The sequence below is a fragment of the Poeciliopsis prolifica genome, unplaced genomic scaffold (assembly GCF_027474105.1).
Source record: "Poeciliopsis prolifica strain line A6 unplaced genomic scaffold, Auburn_PproV2 SCAFFOLD029, whole genome shotgun sequence".
Lineage (NCBI taxonomy): Eukaryota > Metazoa > Chordata > Actinopteri > Cyprinodontiformes > Poeciliidae > Poeciliopsis > Poeciliopsis prolifica.
The window spans coordinates 5,640,016-5,657,065 of NW_026562404.1; the positions used below are offsets into that span (position 1 = coordinate 5,640,016).

The window sequence follows — 17,050 nt, forward strand, 5'->3', positions numbered from 1 at the left end:
GGAATCTGCCATCAGCAACCTCATCTACTACCCTTCGTCCATCCCTTCCCTCTTCACTTCGCACCTCTTTTTCTAACATTCCCCTATTCCATTCCAGTCAGATTTGCAACCCCAACACACCATACCATTGAGGCTGCATTGGTTAAGGTTTTAATAATATGTCTTAACACGGGCTGTGCAGTGGCACAATTAGTAGTGCTGCTGTTTTGCAGTGAGAGAGTCCTGGGTTTGAATCCCGCCCTCGGGTTCGCATGTTCTCTGGGTACTCAGGCCAGTCCGCAGTCTGAAAACATACTCAGGGTATACCAGGGCCTGGTGCCTATGTGGTGCCGAGCAATTTGAGAAATCTGTTTGACTTTGTTATGGGTTTTGCTATGGAACCAAAACCCAAATTTTACAACCATTTACAGCTTATTCATTTTGTATATGAAGACAAAATGAAGACCGTACCAGGAATCATTGCCCGGAAAGGTCAGCTGTGTGACCATGGATCACACATGGGATTCTTCAAGGCTTGCTGCTCAAGCCACTTTTATTCGACACCTAAATGCTTCCCCTTGCTCAGACTATCGTGCAACAGCATATATTATGGTGATGATACACATACTTTATATTTTTATGTCACCACATTACTTTAGTCAATTGCAGCCTCTGAGCTAGTTGGTCCATAATGTCAATGAGTTAAATAGTTGAAATTTCCTCTTAAGTGAATGCACAGACTCCAAAGACATGTAACCATTAAGATGAAAATTCAACTACTCATTGAGACTACGTGTATAAACTACCAAGGTGTTGTCATTACTGAAATCTGTATATACAGAACATAATAAAATGTATTTCTTAATCCACTTTTGAGCAAACACTGGTAACCCGAGATGTACAGAAACTGTTGTCTCATTTAAACAGGACAGAAAACATCTCTGCTTATTTCAGTTCTTTCACGAAGGTCAAGAGAATCAACAAAGGTCAAATGTGGACTTTCCTGAGATGTTTTTTTTCTGGAGTTACTTTTTTCACTTCATTTTATTGTCATCTAATAGCAGCTTTCTCATTAGGGCAAAATTTCACTTTTAGTTAATGTTGTTCATGTATTTGCTATTAATTTAAAATGAATGAGAACTCATTCATTTTAAATGAATGAATAGCAAATACATATTTTAAATGAGCATTTTGGTGTTTGTTATGATTTATGTGATGCTTAAAGTTTTCAGTACCATTTTAGTGTATTTCTTGTTTTTGATATTTCTTTTCTTCATGTCACCCTTCATTTTCTTGAAGCTGTTGCTATTGCACTATGATGTTGGCATCATAGTGCAATGATGCTAACATCATTAGCATTAACATTAACATCATGATGCTAACCCCACAACAGTTTTTCTATGCCAAAGATTGGCATAGAAAAACTGCTGTTTTGTTCAGTTTGTCTATGCCAATGTGTGCCTGTCCCTACCAAATAAATTTAAATAAATAAGAAAATACACACTTAAATCACTTATGCATAACTGGAACTATACAAACTTGCTTCGGCTTACTACCTACCCTTTTCCGCCCCCCAACTCCTCTTTCCTCCTGGCTCTCCGTCTCCCTGTAACCCCTCTAACCTCACTTCCTCACTCTCTGCCGTCCCCCCTCTTTTCCTCTTTCCTTTCTTCATTTTCTCCTCATCCTCTGCCAGTGAGCCTCGGGCCTCCATACTCTGTTCCTCTGCGAATGCAAATCCAATGAATCTAAAGTGGAAACACACGACTGAGTAAGATGATAGCATGAATATTTCATATCATTTTAAACACACCCAGTGAAGAGAAGCTATGGAGCACTGAGCAGTGCCTGGGTTTTTTTTTCTGCAGCCCCTTCTTCAAGGAATCGCGTCTCTACGAGCTGCAACGCTGCGCTTGTCTGTTGTCAGGGCAGCGAGTTATGATGTCATCGGTTGAAGTTAATGATACGAGAATGGCAGGGGTCGTAGGCCATGTTTCCAGTGGTGCCCATAGAAAGAGAGGGAGAGAGAGATAGGAGCACCCTGATCTGTCTTCATTATCCCCCACTCTGCTGCCTCCCAGACACAATGATCATAAATCTCAGCCCCAAGCACACTTCACTGACACTGAAACACAAACACTAGTAACCTCTGACCTTCTCACTGCTACTGCCCGTGCACACTCATTCATGCACACCAAACACATATTACAGCTGCAGCCGGGCATAGTGGAGGATGAGAGCAGCTCGAAACGCTCCGCGGCTCGTTCTCACCGTCTCACTGTCAACATGTGCCCTGCGAGGACGCTGCACCCACACACGAATACGACCGCCTTCATACGTCTGATGGCATATTTTGACACAAATGTACTGTCTCAACCCGAGGGCCCCACAACGATTTACAATCCACACCTCGCTGTTATATCACTCCCGTGCCAAGATAGTTTTTGAATTAGGGTCGTATTTACCTTCTTGTTTCCTATTACACAACTGCTGATTTAGCACTGCTATGTAAACATTTAAGGGATTTCTATTAGCCTTAGTGGCCTTATAAGCATCACAAATCAAATGTAAACCAGATAAGGATCAGCTGGAGTTTTTTTTTTTTTTTTTTTTCCCCCATATGGCTCTGATCTGTGCTTCCTGAATATAAGGTTCTAGCCAAAAGGCAACAGTGCCTTATGGCGCTTATCCTTTTCTTTCAGCCTGGTTGTGTGCTGTCAGATAGACATCAGAAATGTTTAACGGAGCAATGCAGTTGGTCACTGTCGCCCACCTGTTACTGCAAAGATTTCTTTGTTTTTGGAAACTCAAACTCATATGTGTTTGATTTTTTAAAAATCCTGTCATTTTCATTTGGGGTGTTAAGGGTTTAATGGTGTATTTGAACAGAGTTTTGCAGATATTATGCATCATAGGGTTGAAATGTTGTTAAAAAGGTCTGAATGTAAATCTCTTTTGGAAATGACAGGTTATGTTTCTCAATAAGAATGAATCTGTATAAATAAAAGTCAAATAGAAAAAAATACATACAAACAGAAAATAGCTGCACAAGATGGAATTGGCTGAGAATTTATGTTACACCGTACAGGCTGAATATTAAACACATCCTCCTGTGTTTAATACTGGGCTATTTAACATGTAAGAGTATCTTAGAATGCATGTATGTATGTTTGTGTGTGTGTGTATATATATATATATATATATATATATATATATATATATATATATATATATATGTGTGTGTGTATTATTCTTGTGCTTTTTGGGCTACTTTGATATATTGAATTTTTCTGTGGATAAATAAAGTATTTATCTATTTATCAATCATCAATATACTCATTTGGTCATATGTCCCTAAACAACTGTAGAGAAACTCCACACCTCTTGTAACCATCAGGAATCTTTTGTTATACGTCAGACTGCATATTTGAGCTCTTTCTAGGTCAAATCAGTGGAGTTCATTGAAACAGGTCTGTTTACTGGCACAGACCTGGCTTTTAAGAATAATTCTCACTTTTTAATAGGGTTGAGGTCTGACTTTGGGAAGGCCTGTCCAGAATCCTAACGTTGGCCTGCTTTATCTACCCCAGAACCGGTTCTCATGTGCACAAGTCAATGTCTTGTCAGAACACTGACTTGTGCCCAAGTGTTAAACTTTAAGATCTTTATCCTCATCTAGCCAATTATATAACTCTACTCCAGAAGGTTTTTATATTATCTATGTGGACAGGTGTAAATATGAGTCAAACTTGAAGGAGTTGATTTTGGAGCAGGGACTTCTTTCTTACTGAGCAACAGCGTAAAACCTGCTGTGAGTTCCAGTAGTTTCGTGGCAGGGTAGAACCTTGGTCCTTCTTGGATTGTTCTTGGACATCTTCACCGGTTTTCTCTATTCTGATTTGATTGTTTGTGTTTGATCCTGACCTGGACAAAGTGGTGACAAATCCAAATAGCTGAGTCTGAGTGGTAATCTTGGGATTTGCAGCCCTTTAGAATGTTTCCAAAGCATTTCTCCAACTTGGATAAATCTCAAATCTTCCTTTTTATACCTTAACTAAGTTATTTAAACTTTTCCCATTGTTTGGAGTGTTGGTCACTCCTATGAGTTCTGTCAAACAATTCCTATTTATAGTACAAGAATAGATAACTAGGTAACTTAAGTTACCTAGTATCACTTATGAGACATTAGTGACGTATTCACTTCTTTTTGAAATATTTAGAGTCATATATGCTCATAATTGTGTCTATGTGTTTAAAACCTGAATTATGTAACCATTTTTTTTAGATAATCAAAGTTTACTCTGTATAATTAAGGTGTAATTTGGTGTTTGAACTATAAAATTTGCCAGCTGTAAGTATTTTTAGAAGAGTTCTGAAGTGTTCATGGCTATGGATTTAGCTGTGGTCTCTTAACCCCTGCAAATACCAGGGCTCCTTCTATCCACATGAGCCTCTGACATTAAAACACTCCACAGCATGACTCTGCCCTCACCTTGCTTCAGTTAAGGGTTCTTATATTTGAAAGCTTGCAGCTCTGTTAAAGATTCGTACAAGCCTTTTGTTTTACAGTGACTTCACTGTAATTTACTGGTAAGGTGTGTGCTCCAAGCTTGCCTCAGAAAGATGCCAGTTAAGGTGTGCCTACCCCTCCCAGTTTTGAGGTTTGAGGTGCTCCCCCTTCCCCCCCATAACAAAAACAAGCTGAGAAACATTACGTTAAGAAAAACAAGGGCACACGCCCAGAACCACAAACACATAAGCACAGATCTGAAACATGTGATCTCATATGAAAAGAGAGGGGGCACGCTCAGGGGCACACCCAGATCCGTCGCTGCTGCTTTCTGCGGCTGCACGGCTCTGCCACCTCACGCGGGACTTCCCTGTTGCCGAGGTGCCAGCGTCGCTGCTTTCACTTTAAGAGGCGATGTGTTTTAGTCACAGATGCGTGACTTTTTGGGAGATAATCTTGACTCGTGGAAATTGGCTTGGCAGGATGTTAACAAATGTTGAGTGTGCTGAAAAATGTCATGCGTCTAAAAGCCAAATTCTGCTTTTCATTTAATCTTGTTTTCTTTTCTTGGTCACATATCATATTTCTAATGGATTCAGTTTGTTTCTGTAGAGGCAGTGCCTCCAGTTTGTACCTGCATGGGGAGTGCTATTAAAAATAGGGTTCTAAAGACATCAAAAGGTACAAAAAAAAATATAACAGAGGTTTCTGGAAGAGCAAACCTTTTGGCTTTCACAATTAAAACAGTGTGTGAGCTAAATCAAAACAGCATGAAGTGGATGATCGGCAATGTTTGGGATAGCAAAACTTCCTCTCCTAATAAACCTGGCTTACTTCACTTATTGACGAAACAAGAATGATCTAATAGCAAAACCCGACTCTGCGTTTCAACATGCACCAATTTGTAGGCAAAGCGGCTCCTTGGCCAAGATGTGGAAGAATAATTCAACCATGAGACAAAGAAGGCAGAGAGAATTAAAAACAGAAACTTAAGCTCCCTGGGCTTTTTTCTTCCCTCCAGGCGTTTTGTGGTTTTTGAAAAAAAAAAAAAAAAAAAGAGAAAAAAAACAACACACACACAAAAAAAAAAAAAAACAGTATAGTTGAAGCGCAGAGATTCACGTGACCAAGAAAGAAGCCTTTATGAATCACACTGTAATTATTTCTTAGTGAGAGAGTCGGTGAGTGTGGGCCCTGTGTTTGGGGAGTGAAAGAGTGATTTTAAGAGGTAGCGACTCAGGCAGGGAGGAGGAGTAGAAAGCAGGAGGGGGAGTGCTTGACGGAGCTGGAGGCTCACTGCCGGTCTGTCTTTGCCGCTGAAGGGACGTTGTTGAACGTTCACTCATCTTTTTCACCCTCTTTCATTGGCTCAAGCTGCTCATCAGACTCTTCTTTTTATCCCCAACGACTTCCTCTGGTGACCTCCATCACTTTCGTACGAGAGCCTGTGAGTAACTTAAACAAAAGTTTGAGATTAATTGAGAAATTAAGCCGTTGTTTGTTTTGAATTTGATTGCTGTTGGGATAATGTTTTTTTTTCTGAAGAAATGAAGCGTTTGGGATTATTAGTCAAGGTTCAGATTTCCTAAACTGTCATCAACACACACCTTTGTTTGCTCTCTGTGCTTCGGTTTGTTTTCTTCTAACTTGTTTTTTCCACAAATGTGAGCGTGACACGAGTTTCTGTGAGGATCATCTCTACCATGTGTGTGTGTGTGTGTGTGTGTGTGTGTGTGCGTGTGTGCATATGTGCTTATTAGTGAATGCTACACAGGGCCCTGTGGAGCTCTTTATTATTAGCATATGTGTTAGTGTGTACACGCTTGCATGTGTTTGATGTGTATTTGCCAGAGAAGTCACCACTCCTCGACCCATTTTTTTTCTCTCCCCTTTTTATAAGTAGCATATGAAGACTTGGCAAGGAAAAGCATTGTTTTCCATGTTTTTTAAACGGCACCGGCTGATTTCTGCGAGGAGTGAGGTGTGTGGTGCTCTGGCCTCAGTTTACTTGAAAGTTTACGCGTTGTGTTCTCACACCTCTCTAGCAGAGCAGGAAGATCATCTGATGATGCTGGCGTGTGCGCTCGATTAACAGGTTCTGCTTGTTACGGCCTTGCACGTGGATGACAGGTAGAGTGTCTGCACTTGGCATCAGAGCAGCTTTCCTCAGCCGTTGCTTTGATTTATTGCTCCTGAATCGACTGGGCAATGGCCAGACCGCTGTTTCAAGTTTTGCACCTGCTATACAATGCTTATGTCCCCCACGGGGCAGGGGGGTGGGGGGTCTGACGTATGTGAGACACAAAGTATGGGTTTAAGTGATGTGACCCGGCACGAGGGATCTTTGTTGGAAAACCAGGGATAACGACGTCGGCCTTCACTGACATCTGGATGAGAGTAGAGGCGTTCATCTCTGAGGCACAGAAATGTCCCTGCCCCAGTCTGTCCTCTTATTCGAGGACAGACTGCCAACACGTTGCAGCTTCACCTCCATGTCAAACTAAATGAGAGTTTTACATTCCAGATGTGTGCATGCTCGTGTTATTCTAAGTTTAACTTATGTCCTCAAGAGAAGCCTTTCTCTGTGCATGCATTCACCTCTCATATATTGCATAGATTATGTCACCATATTGTCACTATGAATGGAGTAGTTTGTGAAGAATGCTGGTGGATATGTTTATTATAGTTTTTGAATTATCTTAATGCAAATGATCTGATTTAAACAAAATCTTGTTAAAATAATCATTTCTTTTCATCACTGCATACATATTGGGAGATGTGTCTTTCATTGCAAAAACTTGTCAAATCATGGAACTGTAAAGGAGCAGTTTGTGTTGCAAAATCTGCCAACAGTCTTGTCTTTGTGAAGTGGCTCAGCGAGCGGTAAATCAGGGAGTTGTTGATACCTGTCTCTTTCTGGAATTTCTATTGCAATTAAGGACGAGCGCAGAGAGGGGGGAGGGGCGAGCCAGGTGATCTTCAGTGGAAATTGTGGGGTGGGGTGGTGGGTTCGACTGCCACTGCGCTATAATTAACAGGGGAACTTTCTGCACACCATTTCCTCTGTCTATTTTTGCAGGTGTGCTATTCTGATGGCGAGGATTTACATTTTTGTCCTGCTTCCGAGCTCTCATTAAAAGGGACTTAAACAAATATAAACTTGTGTGAGATAATGGTGTTGAGCAGGTAGTGCTTTCATGCATGCATGCGTGTGTGTGTATGTCTTTGGGCCTGCTCGGGCTGCTTTGACTCCTGCGGCTAGATGGTGGTGAAACCCAGCTATTATGCTCTGCTTCATACAGGGAAAGGATTGTTCCCCCTTTTATTGAGCCAAACTGGGAAACACCTTCATAGTCGCCAGTGTGAGTCCCCCTGCAATTACTGCATGACACATTTAGTCACATCAAACATTTTCACTTCAAGAGACGTTCAGAAAAGCAGCAATTATTGCAGTCATTGTTAAAATAACACAGCTTGCTGGTTATTACGAGTATATTAATGTTAACTGTAACAGGTTTAGTATTATTTTGAATTTATTAGATAGGGAGTAGCCATAAATAGTTGAAAATAATTTAAGTGACATTTATTTTTATTCATCTTGACCATGACTGTGAGACCACTCTGGCTAAATAAAGACTTTAGTATTATTACTCATGTTAACGCGTATGTTTAAGTGAATATCTGGAACAAAAAAAAAAAAAAAAAATTAAGTACTATCTCTTTCTGAAGTTCTACTGTTTATGGATGTTTATTAGTCAGGCTATTTGCTGTGGTAGCCAGACTGTAGTTGGCTACCACTAGTTTCCAAAACCTTAAATTTATCTTTTAATTTTGTAGGTGAAATCGCCTTGGAGCCTTCTCAGCAGCCAGGCAACTGGCTGAGTCCTCCAAAAACAAGTTGGGGTGGGGCAGCACTGTATCCTGCATGCATACAACCACTTTTAGGGATCTGTGACACACACACATATACACACACACATATATATAAATAACAACAATTAGAACCTCAGAGATAAAGGCAGTAGACTGGATAAAGCTACAATGGTTACATTTAGTGAAATGGTAAATGACTAATATTGTTCAGAGTTTTATCAAGTCCAGAGGATCCCAAAGCAGTAGGTGGTTAAATGTTACCTCTATGCAGTGCATTTTCAACAGATATCAAATATATTGACATTTATTGACGCTGTCATAGAACCAACAGTGTTAAAAACAGCTCAGACAGCAGAAGTAACAATCCCAATCATACTGAGTTTTTTTTAGCTTTGCAAACGTTGTTAAATGCTTTGTTGCCATTACAAGAAATTATCTTCTTTTTTTTTTTTTATTGATTTATAACAATGCAATACAGAACAGATCCTTCCTGGCACAAAACTTTGAAATTGTTGGAAAAGTTTTAAAAACAATTAATTTATAAAACTTTGAATCAAGCATGACAATACCTAACTATTACAATTAGGTAACGCCATCCTTGATTTACACAAAAATACCTTCCTCAACGCAAAGTATTTCAGTGACCTCTAAATCTTAGGAACAAGCTGCCTGGACGAATTTATTAAATCACAAAATGTTTTATGACTTCTCATTCTTTCCATAAAACTAAAATAACCCCCCAAAAAGTGGCAATTCAAGTTTAATGATTTACAAACTTCAAGAAAAAAAAAAATAGCATAATCACACCTCTGAGTGGCACTCCTAAAGAACACCTGTGTGAGACAAATCGTCTCCTGGTGGTGCCTCTTTTCGTTGTTGGTATAAGCAAATATGTGTTTGTGGGATGCTAGGAGGCGGCAGATGTCAAACAAGTTTCAGTTGAAGGAATGCAGGTCTGTTTGGAAACGCTGGACCGTCTGTCGCTCTTCGTCTCACCCGGAGCCATTAGGCAGCCTGGCCTGTTGAGAGACTGGAAGCTGTCAGCTCTCGCATCAGATAATGAGCGACGACAATATTGTTTTCACTGCCAAAATACTGCTGACGCCAGCAACCAGATCAGATAATGCTCTTGTGATCATGTTTCAGTATGAACACTTTAATTTCTGTGTAAATCTCTGGTTCTTATAAATCTCTGTGATGATTCTTTGTGGGCCCTCCTTTTCTCTTTTTCTTTCTTGTTTTTTTTTTTTTTTTTTTTGCAGTCTGCGATGATGCTCTCAGTTGGAAAATCCAGAACTGTGTCCGCTCAGTTCGGAGGACACATGGACTGTGAAATCATTGTTTAACTGCTGGGCGAGCATGACTTCATGTGCAAACCAAACTTAAACATACCCTTCTCTGTTTCAAGCCGTTTCCTTCGCAAAGTTTCTGAGCGTAAATCACTCGTCGATGTTGACAGTTGGAAGACGTGATGCTGAAAGAACATGCTCAATTTTCTGTCAGAAAAAAAAAAAAAGAACAAAACTAGTCAGTGCTTTCCCTGCCAGGATACATGGCACGGTTCATCTTTCTTCAGGGAGTGAATTTACAGCTCAGCCCCTCTAGTAAGGCTTTAGAGTTGCTGCTCTGTGCAAATTTGACAGTTTTTTTTTCTTCCTATTTTCCATTTAGAAACTCTGTTGCTGTTTCAGTTGGAAACGTGGCAGAAAAAAAAAAAACAACTTGTGTGCTCAGTCAGAAACGTAGCAGTGACTTTCAGGGAATCTGTATAAATATCCACTGAAACCAAGATTAAAAGTCACCATTGTGTGGCGTTCCTCTTTGATGAGAGCATGAATCATGCACATGTAAACAAAGCAGGGAACGTTACGGCACCTTTAATCCTGCTGCTATACGCCGAGCAATCGCCTGCGGTTTCATGCGCTGACTAAAAGCAAGCGCCTTGCCTTGGTGTTGGTGTGATGCAGAGCTTCCTGAGATGCTGTGATTTATTTGTTATGTTTGACTCCAGTTCTTCGTTTTGCCCGAGGGGGCCTCGCGCTGTCACAACGGTTAAAGCACAATTGCTGTTTTGCTCGCTGAGGATTTCATATCCTTTGTTTGACAGACTTTTAGTCTCTGGGAACTGTTTTCCCCTTGCTCTGTGCGTCTCTCATGCATCATTTTTCTTTCTGCGTCATCTCTTTTTTTTTTTGTGTTGAAATTCAAACTCTTGAGCAAACAAGAGAATCTTATTCATTCTGATCGTGTTCTGTCTTGCAGTCCTACCTCCAAATTGCCTGCCTGCTTGATTGGGTTCATTTTAAATGACACATGATGTCATGCACTGATAAAAATCGATGGATTATCTCAAGCGCAACCAATAAGTCTACTTCAGTCTGTTGAGCTGCTGTGAGGTCTGACACTGCTATTTACACAAACATGCAAAGTAAATTTAAAGTGAACTTCTTAGGCAAGGATGGAAAGTCCCCGCAGGAACAAACCCACCCAACAGTGGCCATGGCACTTTTTTGCCTGCCTGCCTCCTTTGTGCCCCCGAGGCTTGTGGGGGAACGTGGAGCCCCTCAATGCCCATTTGGCCCTGCCTTACAGCGGATGAGGTCACTCCAAATTCCCCCTGTCCCCTTATAGCCCCAGACGGGCCAGCTAAATGAGCCAACCACAGGACCCGACATAAAACTTAAATGGCTCTGTAAAAAGCTGCCAAGCTGATGTGACTCATTAAAAAGCCCTGGCGCCAACTCTTTTTATTAATTCATTATTGTGTTTGGAGGGCATAAAGTCACAGTGTTCTGTTTTCAAACGTCGCCTCTGTGTGCTGTAGCTCGTTATTTTTCAGTACCAGCCTTTTTCACTTTCATTCTTTGCTTTTTTTTTTTTTTTTTTTTTAAATTCAACTGTATAGTGGCACTGCGGTTTACTGGGTGGCACTTCCTCCAGCTTGTTTATCATAAGATGTTCGAGACATCACCTGTTGCTGTGATCTCCCCTATCAATACTTTTGAATCACTTTGTCTTCTCCTCCTGCTCTAGAGTTTAGAGCAGATATAAAAAAAGTCTACACAACCCTGTTAATGTAATAAAATAATTTTTTTTGTGTTTACACAAATGAGACCAAGTTAAGTCTCATTAACTTCTGAGTTTTTTGTCCACCTTTGATATGAGATTTATCATGTATTTATGTAACTGCACAACAAACTTGTTAAAGGGAAATTTTGAAACATAAATAGGAAAAAAGTAACCTTTTTGCGTAGATTGCACACATAAACTGATTCTTTAAGCTATCTTTCAAAACTGATTACCCTCATATACATCTCAGTTGTCCTAGTATGGTTTTATTGACATTTGTTCATTTGCTTCTTTTAACAAAAGCTGGCGTTAAATAAACATTCATCTCGTTGTATCTTGTATTGGTTCGAAAAAAAAGAGTACAAAAGCTGAGCTACAGCTAGATGATGCTGTTGTCTTGACAACAGCTTTTGACGTGGACCTCACGTCAAAAGCTGCAGAGGTCCACAGAGATCGTCCAAAGCATCGGAAGCATGGCATCATTTAAAGGTAAATATCAGGAGCGGGAAATCAAAAAAATCCAGGCATCATAGGATTTTCTATTTAAAATAAAAAAAGTCTCTAGCCTAGCAAAACTTTGCCAAAACAGGTTTCACATTTTGTAGCATGTAGAAAATGATGCATTGGTCTGATTTAAACAAGGAAGACTTTTTTTTTTTTTGCCGTAATTCTATAAGGTAACACTATTAATTACAGTGAAGCATGGTGGTGGCAGCATCATGGTTTTGGACAGGACAGGGGGGTTATTCAGCTCAAATTGGAGCTGTGTCCTTTCAAGATGGAGGGACATCTGAACAATACCAAATACCAATCTGTGTTGGCACAAAACCCAGAAATTTGTGTTAGAAAGCCGAAGATGAAGTTTATATTTCTGCAAAACGAAGACCCAAAACATACACCCAATCAACAAAAGAATGACATCACCAGAAGAAGATGAAAAAAAAAAACTGCTTCAGAGTATTAACAAAAATGATGGGTGCACAGTACAGAAGGTGGTTATATCAATTGTTGAACTCAAAGAGTAAACTAGAAACATTACCAAGTCAGGATGCAGCATGCTGATTGACTCTCATCCAAACAGACTCAGTGCTGCAATAAAGGCTACACACATTTTTCAGCCTTTTTAAAAATATTTTTACCATGAAAGACTTCAGTTTGTTCCCTGATTTATTTGAATCTAGAGAAGAAAGATGTGGAGAGCAAATACATGGTTTGGATCCACAAAATTAAATGTGGAAAAAGCTCTGAAATGATCACACATTACAGAAACCAGGCATTTTAACAAGGGTGTGTTGACTTTTATGTCCTTTGTATTGTGCTGCCTTTATGAGTGCTGCTTTGAGTTCACGAAGGAGATATCCAAATAGGCCAAACACTAGCCAAGGAAACCCAGGCTGGACACACACCAGACACACTCACGCATAGTGGTATGGTGATGGCAGCTGTTTTTTTTAGTATGTACCTCTATTCCCATTAGTCCCATTGTGAAATCTTCTACTGACGTAATTTTGCATTTGCAGCAAAACGGAACTTTGCATAGGATCGTTCTGCAAGTTGGATAAGCTGCAGTGGGGTAGAAATGGAGGGGTTTTGAGGCAGGTCATCCAAGCAGGTTTTGGTAATGAACAGGGAAGCAAGAGAACCAGAAAGAGGAGAAGAAGAAAGATGGTAGTCTGCGTTGGCAGGATTGAGGATGAGGGGGGTGGGTGCCTGTCGGTGGCTGCTTCTTTCTGAAACGTGGCCACCCGAGCCTGCCTGGGCCCTGGATGCACATGTGGAACAGTTTACTGTAATGGAACTCTAAATTAGTGGTGGTTTGAAGCTGCCTGCAGCAGTAGGGTGTAATTAACTGGCTCTGTTGAAAGAGAGAGAGCCAGAAAGAGAGGCAGGGTGGGAGCCAGAGCCTTGGAAAAAAAAAAAAAAAGGCATGGGGTGAGAAGCGTGTGAGTGTGTGTGTCTGTGTGTGTTTTTGTGCTTAAGCTCTCGCACACAAATGACGTGTGGAGTTTTTTTGGGTGCCTGATTGCATGTGTATGTGTCAGAAAGTGTGCGCTGCATATGTGGAAAGCGTTCCCGGTTTTTCTTTTTTTTTTTTATTTCCCAAGCATGGCGCCACCCCTTAGTGCCCCCAAGTGCCCAGACCCCGTCACTGTTCGTCTGTGGGTTTTCTTCTTCTTTTTTTCACTCAGTTCAGCAGTTCACCAGTTCAGCCTTAGATCTTTTCTTCCCCCCCACTGCCTCCCCTCTTTTCTTTGTTTATACCGAATTCATTACCAAGATTTTTTTTTTCCCCTCTCTTTTCTCCCAGATTCACAAGCCACAGAAGTCCCAAATTCCTTGGCTCTGCTCTTTTTCAAAGCCACATTTTAAAAAACAAGCCGATCACACCACCCACTCATGGAATCACTCTGAGGAAGCAAAAGGCAAATAAAGAAAACAATTTTTTTTCCAGTTTTCCCCCCCCCACCCCTCTTTTCTTGCGCCAAAAGTCAACAGTGGGGGCATAACTGCAGCCTTGTGTGAGTGTGCCTACTGCGAGCAGTCAGAGTGATGAGCAGCTTGTAGGAGGTCAGAGCCAAAATGACTCTGTGGTATTGGAGCCCGACTTGAAGGGAAGATAGTTGGAAGTGACAGCATCGGTTAGCAATCAGTGGATCTCATTTTCCTCATCCATCGACCCCTCTCCCCCTCCCCTCTTCATGCTCCGGACCCCGTGTCTGGGCCTCTGCTCCGGGGGGAAGAGGCAAAGAGGCAGGCTGCTGTGCTAGGCTGGCAGCAGAAACAGAAGAGGTCTTTATAGTGGAGTTCTGGTGATTTAAATCATATGGCATAGCCGGGAATCACTGTAGAAGTCTGGAAACTCTTCAAGACTAAAGGAACAAGAGCTTTCTCTCTCTTTCTTTTTCATTCCTATTTATTCCTACTCCCTCCCTCCTTCCTACTCGTCCTTGTTACAACTTTTCCAAACTTCTTTGTTCCGTATTCACTCTCTCAGTTCTAGTTTTTATTTTTTCCCTCCAGTTTTCCTCTCCAAGTCAACTCATTTATTTACCTCGCTTGTCTTTATCAGTTATGGTTCAGGACATCCTATCCTTCCCAACTTCCACTTCCCTTCCACTTCCCTTCTCATCATACCTGTTAGTATAAACTTTACACAGCCATCTTTCATTAAAGCTACAGATAAACGTTCCACAATGGAGATGGATGCTAAAATAAACTACAGATTTTATCCTTAGATTCATGCCAGTTAGAACCACTTGCTCTGATTTATGGTGTGAGTTTCTTTTTAAGAAGTGACACAGATCTTTGCTCTCTCCTCCTCAGAACGCTGACTGAATAAGTGCCTCGAAGTGGACCTCAGCACTTCACTGCTTTCTTGGAGGACTCTGATTTTGGATCGGAGGAGGATTTTTTCTTTTTAAGGGGCGTTAGAAGAGCCTCAGAGGCCTGCTACGGACCCCTGGGTGCTCCGTCAACATGGCTACCAACAGGGAGCAGCAGGTGGGTCACTTGACCGGCTTCCCGCCTGCTGTCTACCCCTTTCCCTTCAACTCCATGAGAAGCCACTCCCCGTTTGACCTGCTCGCCAACAGCAGCCTGTTTGGAAGATTTGGGGCTGACCTTCCAAAGGAGATGGCTGCTCTCTGTAAGTCTTTCTTTTCATCAATGTGTGGGTTTAACTTAGCTCTCACTTGCCACTTGTGTCTCAAGTGTAGGTGCAAACACTGGAAAGTGAAAGGCCTTGAAAGTGATCTTTAGAACACCCTTGAATTTTCCCACATATTATCATGTCACAACCATAACCTTTAATGTATTTCATATAGATTTTATGTCATCCACAGGAAAATAACTGTGAAGTAGAGGGAAAGACATGGCTTTTCAAAAATATTAGCACAATGAAATCTGAAACATTGCAACCGCCTACTGTTCAGAAGGCCCCGGAGGTTTTCCAGAGGACATTAGTGAGTAAATAGCATTTTGAAGCTCAAGGAACATTGACAGGGAAAGGACAAAGTGGTAGAGAAGTTTACTCAGAAGTAGGTGAGATGTTCAAATTAGCTTCAGCAGCAGTAGAAGTGGAAATCCACAGCTCCTGTATCACAATTATTACAACAAACTCCACAGACCTGGCCTCTGAGTACACAAAGTCGTCATTTTCAGTTTGCCACAAGCCATGAGGAGGTCAGAGCAAGACGTGTGAAAGGTGTCAGATGAAAGAACAGTTGAATGATTTAGCCTGCTTTTCAAAGCTCTTTGTGTGGCGAAAAACGAACACCAGTGAAACATGGTGGTGTCAGCGTCATGCTGTGGGGAGAAACGGAAGCTGGTCAGAGTTGATGGAGGAATTAGAGGGTTTGAAAGAGACTGGGATGAAGTTGGACTTTAAAAACGCAACCAGAAGTGTGAAGGAATGGTTTATGTCATAGCATGTTCTTGTCAAAGTTCATAGCTAAAGCCAATCAAACATTTGTGGCATGACTTTAAAACCGCTGTTTACAGACAGTCTATATCCAGTCTAACAGTGCTGGTACTATTCTGCAAAGAGAAGGAGGCAAAGACTTGCACAAAGTTTGATGTGCCCCGAAAGAAATTCTGAAAGAAAAGTGACAAACTATTGTCCTATAGATTAATAACTATAGGGGAATTGCAGCAATTGCAGGACCTGCGTTGTAGTTTTATTTCTTTTCTTTTTTCTTTTTTTTTTTTTACTTTTAATGACATTTGAAAACCAAGCATTTCTTTTTTTTTGGTCCATTTTACAGCTTCACAACAGTTTATATTTTTTATCCATCACATAAAATTTCACTAAAATACATGGAAATTTGTTAAAAAATGACAAAATGTAAGAAATGCCTAGGAATACAAATACATTTACAAGGCACAGTAAATTACCATCAGCTTACATTTCTGATGCAAACTGGAAAGTGGAACTGATACAACTATTTAAATTGCACTTCATTATGTGTAATTTTGTGATAAAATGGAAAATGTAAGAGTGTGATATAGGATGAGTGGTAGAAAAAGAATGAGGAAAAACCCCCATCTGCTTTCATCAATACAATGATTATTCTACTCCTGTGGTTTCCTTATATGCATGGTACTTGTAGATGATGCGGTTATGACCACACACTCTGGCTGTTTCTCCTATGTGTGCGTGTGTGTGTATGTGTGTGCAGATGGGTGCGTGTAAGGCAGACAACCCACAAGTCTGAAAGATGAGACAAAACAACATTCTTTCTTTGTGAGGCGATGAATAATGAGCTACAACAAGTATTTGAAAATGAGCCATAATGCAGTTCTTTATTCAGACAGAGTTTACCGCAAACCTATTTGAAGAGGCAAAGGTGATCAGGGCGCCGTATTCAAAGCACATTCATTTTGGCTCCCTTGTAGTTGTCATTGTGGCCACAGGGGGTGCTGCTGTCCTCTGCAGTGCCAAACTGCAATGATGTATGGGGAAAGTAGCACAAAGAGGAGATTGTTGGGCATCCAGAGTGTTTTTGTGACATGCAAACAACCCCAAAACAAACAAAACAAACAAACCCAGATTAGACGAGCGACGTGGATACACGTCGCTCGTTGTTGAAACCACCTGCTTGTCTTTAAAACCGGAAATTC

General features: G+C 40.9%; 1 protein-coding gene across 2 annotated transcripts in view; it reads left to right on the plus strand.

Moving 5' to 3' along the window:
- Window positions 1-17,050, plus strand: part of rarga (retinoic acid receptor gamma a) — a 56,945-nt gene that overhangs the window by 2,127 nt on the left and 37,768 nt on the right. Inside the window, exons 1-2 of one of the 2 annotated variants that reach the window (XM_055049468.1) lie at window positions 5,609-5,936; window positions 14,756-15,077. In XM_055049468.1, the coding sequence (XP_054905443.1) occupies window positions 14,909-15,077 (169 nt within the window). In that variant the 5' untranslated portion in view covers window positions 5,609-5,936; window positions 14,756-14,908. Of the gene's footprint in view, window positions 1-5,608; window positions 5,937-14,755; window positions 15,078-17,050 lie in introns of those variants that run through there. The other variant, XM_055049469.1, reaches the window with a different exon arrangement.